Below are 13,122 nucleotides of genomic sequence, written 5' to 3' on the forward strand. Positions count from 1 at the left end.
AAGCAGAAAATACTTCTGTTTCCAAACTGATAAATATAGGATATGCCTTAAACTTTCACAGAAAATATCTTTTCTCCAATTCAATCATTACAGACTGTTTCACACATTCAAGGCCTAATTAGATTTGGCCTCCTTTAAAATGGTTAATCTTGAACAGGGCACAGAATTGATAAGGGAGAGAAACAAGTATGGAAGTTTTGATGATAAGATTATGGTGTTACAAAAACAGAATGCAAGTATGAAAACCTTAAAAAGTTTTGATTAAAAACACCAGCAAAATTTCCTCTGATAGCGCGCAGCAACAAGGCTTCATTGATTAAATAGAGCTATTTTGACACATGCTAACTGGGGAATTAGCCTTACATTTTTACAGGGAGGAAGTCTACAGCAATTGGAGATTCAGTGAAATACTCTAGTAGCAGACATCTTTGGGGAGGGGGGGGGGTGGAGGAAAAAAAGTGTACTGAGTTTTCTGCATTTTTGTTGGCTTTTCTAGATAATATTGAACAACGTTTCCAAGCAACACTTTTTCTATTCTTAGATTCAATCTTTATTAAATTTTCTGGTAATGTAGCCCTACCTTTTAAAAATACTATTTAAAAGATTCAATAAATTTGAAATGTAAATTATCTTTACATATTAAAAGTGAGATTAAGCTGCTAGAAATTACTTTTTGGACATAGCTAAAATCATTTAGATGCTCAAAGATGTTGTGTGGTCTATCTGGTTTACTTAAAGGCCTAATCAACTTGCTTTGAAGTAAACACGAATTGAGACTCATAAATCACACGGATTGTTTATTTCCGTTCCCTTGAACAAACAAAAGGCATTTGAGAAATCATGATGATCAAATAGTCATTTTTCAGAGGACTTGCTTTTTTTTTAAAAAAAGTCAGCTCCAATGTTGTAAACATGTTAGAATTGGGTGATCCAGCTTCTCTTTAAATGCTCAGCTAAACTGACCTTATAATGGGAAGCTGTTCTAGGTAGACACAGTCTGCTTGTACACTGTTAACTACATTGGCCACCTTCTTAGGATTTTTCACACATATGCTCAAGCACACACTCCTGCCTAGCATTACATGCTTATCAGTCATAACTGAGTTATGTGAATGCTATTGCAAACACTTCAAAAAAATCTCAGTAACAAAACCTTAGAGAAATCACTACGTGATGAAGGATTTTGTACTGAAGACTGCAGATCTACCAGATTCCCCACTGTATTTCATATTTTTAAAAAGGAAGCTAATCAAAGTCAGAAGGTATCTGTGTTTTGCTATTTGTATGGTTTTGTTAATTAAAAAAATCACTTTCTGTCAGTCATGCGTATTAACAAGGAACAAGTGCCCAAGTCTTTTCTATCATGTAAATCTTAATAACAGAGGAACACCACACCTGTGGCTTCTGATAAAAGTACTGCTTGTTTTCATTTAGTGCCCACTGTCACATTAGCATTAAACTGCTTTGAAGCCTGTACTGTATTTAGCCTTTCACTTTGACAGAAGACACTAGCATTACTTAAGATGGGGGCTTTTATTTTCAGTCCTCAAATGGCTCTAAATTGTCCTCGTTCAATTCATTCCACGCATACTATATTTTTTTCCTTTTGGCTATTTAAACAGTAAATGTTTCATGAATAAATGAAAATGATGAATAATAGAAGGGTGCACTATATGAAAATGTTTAACATACATATTATCCAATTTCTTAAATGTTCAATTCATAAACGCCATTCCATACATTTTTCTGTTTTTTTCAAAAGCTTCTAGAATTTTTCATATTTTCCATTGGAAAATAAATAATGCTTACTATTTCAATCGTACCTCTAATCTGATATTTAAAAAAAAAAAAGACCCCACCACTTTTTATTGACTACAGTAAACGAACTTGAATTATTTATTCTTCATGAGTTAATATTCCCTCTGTGCCATAGAGAACAACTAAAAAATGTAATATTCAGGGTTTTTTTTTATTTGGAAGAAAGCATAATGATAAATAGCAAGTGAAAATATCATTACTTCTTTAGATTTTGACAGGAAAATAGCTTGCTTTGTTCAAGAGACAAAACAAATGCACGTGTCCAACACTGAGAAACCCGGAGGGTAAAGTACGTTAAGGCATGAGCTGAACTGTATGTGTATTCTCACACAGGGACTTGAATGCATGAGGGAGCCTCTGACGGGATCTCAGTCAGGTTTGGGGGTGGAGTGTCATTTATCTTTTAGTCTGACATTATCTTTATTTCTTGTAAGAAGATTCTTTTATCTGGTTAATACAGTATGTCTAGAGCAGGGGATCTAGGACCAGGTATTAGCTCCTAGATCCAGCTACACTATTCAGTTGCACCTTAACTTGGTGTCAGGGCAAAACTCAGGTATCCATGAAAACCTCTCTTCCTTCCCACCTCTGATGTTGGTTTCCATAGAAAGGAAACCCAAGAATGTGAGCTGGACAGAAGCTGCAGTACACTTCAGCAGAAAGACCAGACACAGCCATAAAACTCACTTGGCTGATGAGATGGATGTTTTCCTTGTGGTTTTAAGAGGGTTTGCTAAATAGAGTCAGATGGAGAACCTTTTAAGAATGTAGTCTCCTCATTCCTTCCAAATTCTTTACCCCAAACTCATGTGCAAAATCAGGAAACTACTAGACATGTTTCACAAGGGCAAAGAGAAGAACAAGAAACAAGAAATGTGTGCAGGACCTACGGACTTCAGAGGTAGAGGAAGAAAAGTTTTCTTATAAGATGAAAGAATTAAGAAATAAAGACATCTACTGAGACATTCTAGTGGAAAAGAGGGAAGACATTTGCAGTTGTTTTTTTCAGCTATGAAAACCTGCAAGATTCAGCAACTCAGTTGAAGTAAGTTTACCAGTAGGTACAGAGGGGCAAAATACAGAACTTGTCAAAGGTATTGCATTTCAGCTTCATAGTCTTACATGAATTGCCCCTAGTTCTTCAACAGAAGCAACAGCAGTTATGAAAATCCCCACTGCCTTTTTCTAAAGAACATCCTTAGCTACATACATACACACACACACTTCCACACAAACACATGCACATGACACTTAACCACATGCAAAGGAAATATTTAAAATGCTAACAGATCACCAATGAAGTTTTAACAGGTTTTCACCCATTTTCTTTTGCTCGCTTTTCTTTATTGACTTCCCGATTTTAGTGTTGTATTTATCAATAATGAAATATTGCAGTATGAACCTGTACTCGATACATAGATCTCAGCTGTAGAAATAAAACTATGGGGTAGTACATCAAGATAGCTCGATATGCTAGAACCAGCATTTCCAAGAAAAGCCCACAACTCTTAATATCTGTTTTGAGGACCACTGGGAAGGAGGAACATATGCTTGTAAAAGCACGCCCCTTCTCATCTCAGCATCCTCTAAGAGCTTCTCTGGACAGGAAAGCTAAACCCTGCATTGCACATTGCAAACAACCACTGTGTCCAGATTTTGCACAGATACTCAAAAAGACTGCAAAAAGTTGAATAGACTTTGAAATTTTTTTCTTCCAGGTAAAAGCAAACATTACTATTACTACTACTACTATATCTTCTTTTTTACTTCGAGAGATAAGGGTCTTGGGTTTGTAGCATTAAGACACTCATATCTCGGGTATCATTCCTAATTTTCTATGTCATTTTTGGACAAGCTGTTTAATTTAGGACACCTTATTACCTTTCTTCTTTTTAAAAAAATATTACCATAGTCTTAAAGTGAGTCATTCAACACCAGGATACCATAACAAGTTTCAGTGAACTACCATAAATACTGAAAAGAACAAATTCCTTTCATGCAGCATCCTACCCAAGGGAATTCTCATTGCTAGGACTATCAAATTCTTTCTCTAGATTTAGTTTTGGGTCTATCTGCACAGCAAAGAACTGCTATATGAAGACTTACCCTTTGCTTTTTTCACACTATTGCAACACCCTGAATATTTGACTCTTTCTGCCCTTGCCAGAATTACATTTTATTTGCTTAAAAAAGTGTGGGGCCTGTAAGCAAGTATTCACAACAATTTTTGCTCTGATCTGATAGAAGACACAAATGTGTCTTCTACATGTGCCTGAACATGAACAAGTTTCCCAGCATTTTACGTACGAATAAGAGAGATACTACTTTAACAACCATGTTCAAGTCAATTTTATAAATAGGCAGCAGAAGCAAGTCATAATAAATACATAAATAAATAAATGTATTTTTATCCTTTCAATGTTTTTTTTCCTCACCAGTTGAAAGGTGCTGCACTGAAAGATCTCATGCAGTAGATCAGTTAACATCTAGGCTTACTGCAGACCTGCATATTTTCAGTGTCCACATTACCCATCCAAGAATTTACTTCAAAAAGACTGAGTACTCACAAGTCCATCTGTGGTAAAATATAATACTGATTCCTAAGCATTTTGAAGAGAAATCCCTAGTATTTCAAGACAGGTAAACAAACAGGCTCTTAAACAACATGTGGACGTTTCAGGAAATCTACCCGTGAACTCTCTGTCCCAAATTTTCAAAAAAGCTCATCTCCTAAAAATAATGGGAACTACTTGCCACTACATGCTTTTGAAAAATCTTGGCATCTTTTTTAATAACATCTGTCATTTACTTATATTTTTGTAGTACAGTGATACTATCTTCATGATCAAAAAGGAAGGAAGAAGGAAGTCTGCTTTCCTTTTCTAGTCGCAGTATACATTACTGTGTACTTCAGGGTTTGAATGCTCTGAACTACTGCTCAGATGGTATACTAGTAAAACCCTGTTGTCTGATGAAAGTAGTAACTGAGTTATCACTGAATGCTGATATTCCAAGTAGGCTATACTCAGGCAGTAACTGTATTTCCTATAGATATGTTGTGAGTTCTCATTTATCATAAAAGTGATTTCAAGATACCACTAAAATGAATTGTACTTACTGTTGTAAATTTGTTTTTAATAGTATGTAATATTTGGTAATAATGAAGAGTCATTAGTTGGCAACTGATCATATAAAAATGCGCATCACCCCTAAGCTTACAAGCTTACAAGAAGCAATGAACCATAGCCACAAACTGTAGCTATTTATAAACACCTGTATAAAGTTTCAAGTCATTTACAGCTGTTAAGCATGTGATCTGAAAGCAAAAGGGTGTTTTCCAAACTCATCTATACCTCTGCTTGAACTATCTCAATGTCAAACATGTGTAAGCCTTATCTTATTTAATTCTACACAAAGACTCACAGAAACACTGAAAAATGAACTAATGATGGGACTGCTTAAGACCAGTTTGCTTTAACTGTCAGGCCTGCGACAGCATAAATTACACTCTGTGGCTTAATACAAAGCCTTGCTTTCTTACTATGCAGGGAGCCAATAAACACTAAATAATTATCACATGAATTAGATCCTAGTTTAAAATTTAGACCTTGGTATTGGTGAGTCCCTTCTTATCTTCACAGCAATTTCAAAATGCCTAGATATTTAAAATACCATTCTGAACTTTTACTTTTGTTTACATTTAATAAAACCTAGCTGTTTATCACAGATCGCATTGTAATAGTCTGATTTTAATCTATACAAAAGGTCAGGGCAACTATCATTTTTTTAATGATAGCCAGAAATGACTGGGCCTTCCAGGCGGATATAATTATATCACAAGCTATTCCTGCCGTTTGCGTTGCGGCACTTAACGCTTATTAGAAGAGTTATGTAGAGGAGTGAAAACATTCTTTATTACCTACAAGCAAATAAAGGAGTACGTAAGCTAACCAAATGCTCAAAGACCAGCTTCAAGAGGTATACAGACAAGAAAACAGTGACACTGTGGTTCTTGAGTCCCTGGACACAAACATTCTTCTTTTCAGAAACTGAGACGGCTGTTCTTTCTTTCACCTCTCTCGTGGCATCAGTGATACAATTTTTCAAATGTGGGTGGTCAGTTGCTTGTATGGCAACTTTAGTAATCACTGCTTGCAACAGAAGGGAGACGGGAGAGGATTAGCTTAAGGAAAACATCTTGTCAGGATCAACTTCTGACTGAATCAGCAACCCAACACTTCTGAAGACAAATGATACCGTGTGTTAATTACAAGGTACTTCAGTTTCAAAGCTGAATGGATAGCATTTTTCTTTTTCCTCATATAATTCTTTTTTTAAATATAAAATTCTAGTTTCTAGCCAGACTCGCCTGAAGATGTTGCATCTGGAGTACACATCAGAATAACTTATTCATCCACAGTGAAGATTTCTATTCCTACATTTTAAGGAGACAGATTTCAGCTTTAAGATATCTGAATATTATATTTTTGTTTCTCACTCCAGAAATATCAAAATGTTTCATCAGTAATAAAAAATAGGAACTTCCTTTCAGAATAATAAGACTGTAAACAGATGACAGCAGCTTTTGCGATACTGGCTTCTTTGACACTCAAATTACTAATACATTATTATTAGTAATATTAATTATTCATATTACGGTTATTGCTGAATCTGCTTCAAAACTCCACCACTAGACCCCTTAGATTTTGAATCAAATCATGGTCTAAGACCTATTTTGTCCCTAAAAGCGAAGCGGTTTAAAAATTTTTAAGGCTACTAAAAATTCAAGCAATCCCTAATTCTTGAGAAAAACAAAAATCAAGTATTATTTGTGTCTATTCACTGGCTAGATTCCTTGCAGAACGTCTGTCATGTAAACTCTATCCCAGAAACAGTTGGAGGCACAGAAATGTACATCGTGTAAATAAAGAGCACACAATGGAAGATCACAGTGATGATACTTATGTTCATGAGTGTGGAGAGGAGTGATAACTCAAACATGGCACAGCCATTAACAGCTTATCCCGTCAGTGCCTCCTGTCTCAAGTGAAGACAGATCTCATCAAGAAACATGCATTACAGATGTTTTATCTCTACTAGATACAGCACGTTTAATGGAATTTGCATAAAGTCCATCTAGGCTAGGGTTTCCTACAAAGCACTGACAAGTACCGAGTCTGCCTCTCCCACCAAGCATCCCAAACAGTTTTCAGATTTGAGCTAGACTAGGCCTTGGGCAATCCACCCAAAGCAACTTCAGTACCTCACAGCTAATGTCCCATCAGGAGAAAACAGACTTTCTTTTCACTGTGGAAAGAAAGGTTTGGTGCTGTGGTAAATCTGCAAGAGCGGGGTCTGTGCATGGAGGTCCCAGGTGGGTGAGGCTTGCGCAGAGCAATACATGAAAAAATGGCAGAGACAAATGATGACAGAGTAGATAGCCAGCATATTCACTGCTGGCTGAACCTACAGTTACTTGTTTTCCTGCCAATGCCAATGCGTGGAACTGGCTGCAAGCAGCTGGGAAACCAGCCATCACTCTTTGGTGCTCTTACGTATTTGCTCAGCAATTGCTCCAGCAATTTCACATGCATACCCAGGATTTGACTGCCTTTATTCACCAAAAGCCAGACTTTAAACTGCACATCCTCAGGTCATGCACAATTGTATACTGTCATTTATATAAAATGAACACTAAGCAAATGTCTGCGATTATCAAATACAACTGACCATTCACATCTAGAAATACCTGTTTGCCTAATAACTGGGACAGTACACACATATTTAGAAATGCTATTAAACATGTGGGTTTTTTCATGCACATTACTCTTTTTTTAAGGCCTGCAATACTGCAAGTCGAGTCTAGATAGAAGATCCTATCTATCAAAGGCTAGATACTAGTAAAATAACTACATCCATTTTACAACCAGCCTTGGGTAGAAAGCCAAGCTGTCCCGAGTTTTGATATTTTATCTACAACTAACTTATTACACTACAGCTGGGAAAGCCATTTTCTTCTCTAGTTTTCATCTGTATAATGAGAGTAGTAGGTAGAGATGGCTTGCAATGCTAATGTCATTAGAATGCTGCATTTGGTAATTTATCTCTAATACGGCTACTGTGATGTTATAAAATGATACAAGAATATTAGGTACTCTGAAAAAAACCTGTCTTGACATCTGCAGTAGTCATTTAAAATGATGAACCAGAACAGTAGACCAAAGCCTTGAGTCACCTTTGCAAAGTCAGGCCTTCAGATCTCTCTTTCTCGATTCCTCATTCAAAAAATGAGGATAAAATATTGTCCTGACTAATAGAAGAGTCACAAAGATAAAGCTGAGCTCCCTGCTGCAAGTCAAACCTCTGGCATCTGGCTGCACATCTTTCATTTCCCCTTTATTGAGTGCCCAGCTTTGCAGTCACTGGTTTGATTTAAGTGTTGCTGAGCCTTGCAAATGGATGTGAAGAAAACAGAAGCAGTAAATACACATGGTTTCTGTGAATAAGGAAACATGACTGGGAAGAATGAACACGGGGACAAGGAATTAGAGGTTCCTGGTTCAGATTGAGGACTGCCACTGATTTACATGTGCCCTTTGTAAGTAATTTTTATCTTTTCATCATTTTTTTCCACCACTAAATGGGATGAGAATACATTCCAATACTACCAAAGGAGTAACAGAATATACACTAACAGTTCTGAGGAAGACAGGTAATGTGACAAACACCAATGAAAACATAAATACGGAAATTAATATTTCTGCGCAAAGTCTAGCAGGGGTTTGCTGTAAAGTATAGAATAAGGCTGGATCCCATACTGAATGCCGAGAGACTGAAAAAGGATGATCAATTTGTAATTAATAACACAGCATGTGATTAGCCAATTAAGACTACCCCAGAGTAGATATAAACGTAGGACAGAATTAACATTGCTCATACAACTTTTGTTCTTTCATTTCCTAACTTTTTGGTGCCAGACTTCCCACTCTTCAGAAAAGTTACGTTGCATACTGCAAGAGGGTAATAGGTGCATTGACTACCACTTGCAGTTGAGGACTGTTTTCAAGGCAAAGTTATCTCAAATTGTCTTGAGGTACTAAGAACAGCTGCCTCAGTAAGAACTCTGGCATAATTTGTCATGAAAACATGCAAGCAGGTAACATGAGTTGAAACATCAAAAGGAAAAAAAAAAAAAATTGGGGGGGGCTAGCCATGCTAACAGGGTATGCACCCAATAAGCAGCCAGATTTATCAAGAAACGCAGAGAACACTTCGTGAAGGTGAAGGTTTCTCCACTCTCCAACCCAACACTTGGACAGCAACCCAGGGAAGGAAAGGCGCTTCCCGGGGCGCAGCGCATCCCGTTTCTCCAGAGGAATCTCACCACACACACCACTGCCTCCACCCTCCACCAACAGCCCCCCGAGCCCCCACGGGCAGCCCTGGAGAAAACCGCCGCACCCGCCCCGGCAGCAAAGCCCTCCTTCACTCTGAACCCGAAAAGAAACCCCACCCTCCTCCTCCTCCACGAAGCCTACCCGCGCACGGCTCTAGCCCGGCTACAGCCCCGACCCCTCCGCTCGCCGCCCCCCGCCCCGAGATGGCGGCAACGGCGGGTTTCAGGGCACGGGCGCGCGGCCACCCTCGCGCCCCCGCCCGCACCGACCTGCCGGGCGCATGGCGCTGCCGCCGCCGCCGCCCGCTCTCCCCCGGGCCAGAGGCCGCGCTCCCCCGCCGCTGAGGTCGCCGCCGGGCCGGAAGCCTGGGGCCGCCCCCGGCTCCTCCCGGCCGCGGGGCTCCGCCGCACCCTCCGGCTCCCCTGTGTCGTCCCCACCTACCCCCCGCCGGCGGGAAGCGTCGCCGTCCGGCTGTGAGGCGGGAGCGTGTGGGGAGCCCCCGCTGAAGCCCCCTCCCCACACCCCACACCCGTGAGGCGCGGTAGAGAGCCCTCGACCGTCGAAGTCGGTTGGCTGTGGAGAGAGAAAATGAGGAGGGAGCAGAGCCTTGCCAGCTCTGCAGAGTTTTGGGTTTAGTGCAAGGCCGCGGCGGGGAGCCCAGGTCATCCCAGGGAGCCGCCATGTTGCGTGGAAGGCCCACCGAGGACGAGGTACTTCCCAGAGATCTCTCTCAGAGCATCACTCTTTCAGTGCCCTGCCGGCAAAGCGTTGTGGTGCGGCATGATTTAACACCTCCACTATATTACGCCGTATATTTATTTTTTGACATGGCACAGAAGAAAACCAAAACCTAAAAATGTGAGACAATCACAGCTTTTGAGACCATGATACTGGATTTTTCCCAGCCTGTCCAGGAGAATGATGAGAATAAAAGGGGTAACGGTGAGCATGGTGCTGGTCAATATTTGCAACTCAAGACAGTATTAGGTACAGCGAGGCCCACAGCCAGCAGCCTTATTTCTAAGAACAAAGCAGCTGAATTTTCTAACTGCAGGGTTATTGCCATCAATTTATACGTCTTCCTATACCAGCCCAGTCATGAAGGTTTTAGCTGGTGAGGTGTAATGTCTGCATATGACTAGATATTGCGGCCAATGCCATTTCCAGCAAAGACTCCTGCTGACAAATTAAGGTTGCTGTGAAGCCTTGCACGTCGAGGTCTTCTCTACAAGCCCAGCAGAAGGATTAGGTTTCCCCAGTTCTTCATCCTCCTAATGACTGCACTTTGTATATATCATAAAATCAAGGAATTTATAATTCATGCTGGAGGTGTAAGAACACTCGCTGTTTCTAGGCAAGGAAAAACTAGTTCATTAAGCAACCTCAGCACTATATTAGAGGGAAAACAAACAAAAAATCCATGTTGAAACATGAAAAACATGTCTTGGGAATGACGTCGGTGTTGTGTTCCAGTTGTCTGGGTGTCCTCAATATGAATTTCAAGCTTCAATTTTAATAAATCTACTTCAAGTATAAGCTTACCTTCAGACATCCTAGATTCATAACACTCCTTTGGGGTAATTACATACTTCTGTAATGCTTTATAGCTTTAGTTTCTCGCTAATCTTCTCAAAACTAATTTCTTGCTAATTCTGTTTTTGTTTTTCCCTTCATGAATATACTGCTATTGTTGGAATAGTGGCTTCTCGTTTGGATATAATTAATATTCAATACATTGCCGGTCTAATTTCCTACATATATTACATCTTTGTTTACTATAGGTCTGCTACAGTTTGAAGAACTTTTCATCTGTTAAAGAGCTTGAAGTGGTCTTGAAAGATTTATTCACAGTTCATTATTAACTTTTAATTTTACTTGCAGCTTTCATTGTAAAATCCACTGATAATATTGCTAGGTTATACTACAATACAGATAATATTGCTATAATCGCTAATATAAGCAGTTGGGAGTATTGCATTTCAGATGATGCTGTTTGTTTTGGTATTTTAGCAGGGGCTTGCACGTTTGTGGGTTTTTTTAGATTCATGCTATAGTCATGTTAGTTTATCTGCCCATGCATACAGATACTTCATTTCGATATCAGAGATTACTGTAGGAATTAACATGGATTTAGCTGTGTGTCCACTCATCTAGTAGAAAAAAGGAGAAAGTAGGCACATGATATATTTCTAAATATTGGTTAAATCTTACGAAGAAATGTCAAAGAATTAAGAGTGTTACTCAGTTTGTATGACAGCTTTCAAGAAAGCAAGACAATAGTGCTTGAGACCTTCCTTTCGTTGCTTAAGTTCACGCCTACTGAAATAATAATAAAGCAGATGTGGAAGGGAACATGCGTCCAAAAGAAAATGTTACTGTACACAGTAACAGTTAAGGAAAAAATGGGTCAAGTGAGACAAACCTAATAGCTTCTTTCTCTAGTACCATTATGATTAAATTAGTTAATGACGGAGTTGAAATATAAGAGAATATAAAATAGGTGGCCTGGAACATAAAAGCACTGCAAGTATGTCATGAAAATGATTTGTGTCATTCTTTAATTTCGTTCTTATATATATAAAAAAAATTCTGTTTCTTCCCCTAGAGTCCTTGGTGGTCACAACAGAGTTTTATATAGTTTTGAAGAAACTTTAGATATATTATGCATTTGTGTGGATTCAAAAAAAGGTCTTTTTACATGTATAACAGAGAGCAGAAATGAAATTCCCCTTCCCCCATCTATGGAATATAATTTCATTTGAATTACCTGTTACTGTGATTTAAGTTTTGGTATGCATGTACAGGTCACATCAATCCTCCAGATTTTGCATAACAAACATCTATGAATTGGGTGACATTTAAGCCTGCAAACTGAATTAATCACGTTGTGATTAGAAACGAGTTCAAATGGTGTTTATAGCATAAGAAAGTAAATGCCACAATATAATGCTATATAGCAAGGTACTCTTGCATACTTAGGATGTAATACCTGATGTGTCTTGTCTGTCTTACGGTAATTGTTGGTAAAGATGAATTTTTAATGCCTGGCATCATGGTTGTTTTATACCTTTATTTGAAAATCTGTATTGAAGAACTACACCGCTAGTATTTATTGATGCAGTGCCCAACAGGATGTTAGAAAAATTTAGATTGAATTGATTTGGACTCAAATCCCATTAAATAGACAACCCAGTGTCTTATGGATTATAAGTAAAGCTTGGTCATAAATGAACTGCTGGTTTGTCTTCCCATGTGCAACCCACAAACAAAGGAATGACCAGAAAGGCAAGAAATGGTTGTTCAAGTCAGCTCAGACCCCCAATAGCAGAATACTGTGTTTCTTCAGTGAAAGCATCACTGGATTCATACATACTGGATTTGTTAGGCCTAGATTACTTACTGTCTTTGGGATGTATTCTTGGCTGATGCAAGTCAGGTTTATTCCGTCTTCACTCTCCTCAAAGCCTGTGGCCATACCTTCCTATGCATCACTCTTTCTTCCTTTGTATCATATTGTATGTTCTTTTCAAATTAGTAAAATACCTGCCAGTATGTCTAGCAAAGTAGTGACTGCTTGAACCACACAAGAGTAACGCTTGGCTCCTCTTTAAAATCAATTCGTAAGAATGGTCTGGAAGATAAAGGAAGGGGACGCTTGAATTGCATTCTTGAAAAATAGCAAATGTGTGTGTTGCAAACAGGGAAGGCCTAATTTAAGACAACTTGATAGGATTGTAGCAACATGTGGAGACTTAAAACCAATGAGGCTATTGACTTCAATGTTTGGGACTGCAAAGAGAGATATCCAGTAATGAAACCAGAGCAAAGGTGATGTATAGTTCCGGACCAATAGTCAGCAGTCGCTTCTTATTGATCATAGGTGCCTGAGAGACTAAAGTGGCATAAT

At 38.9% G+C, this 13,122-nt stretch overlaps 1 protein-coding gene across 1 annotated transcript in view; it reads right to left on the bottom strand.

The window, feature by feature from the left end:
- The window catches only part of BANK1 (B cell scaffold protein with ankyrin repeats 1), a 159,486-nt gene extending 146,796 nt beyond the window's left edge, over positions 1 to 12,690 (bottom strand). The window contains 3 exon segments of the mRNA XM_075709458.1: positions 9,485 to 9,514; positions 9,517 to 9,652; positions 12,616 to 12,690. Of these exon segments, the coding sequence (XP_075565573.1) occupies positions 9,485 to 9,514; positions 9,517 to 9,652; positions 12,616 to 12,690 (241 nt within the window).
- Positions 12,691 to 13,122: the final 432 nt, after the last annotated feature.

This window comes from Pelecanus crispus, chromosome 4 (genome assembly GCF_030463565.1).
Source record: "Pelecanus crispus isolate bPelCri1 chromosome 4, bPelCri1.pri, whole genome shotgun sequence".
Taxonomy (NCBI): Eukaryota; Metazoa; Chordata; class Aves; order Pelecaniformes; family Pelecanidae; genus Pelecanus; species Pelecanus crispus.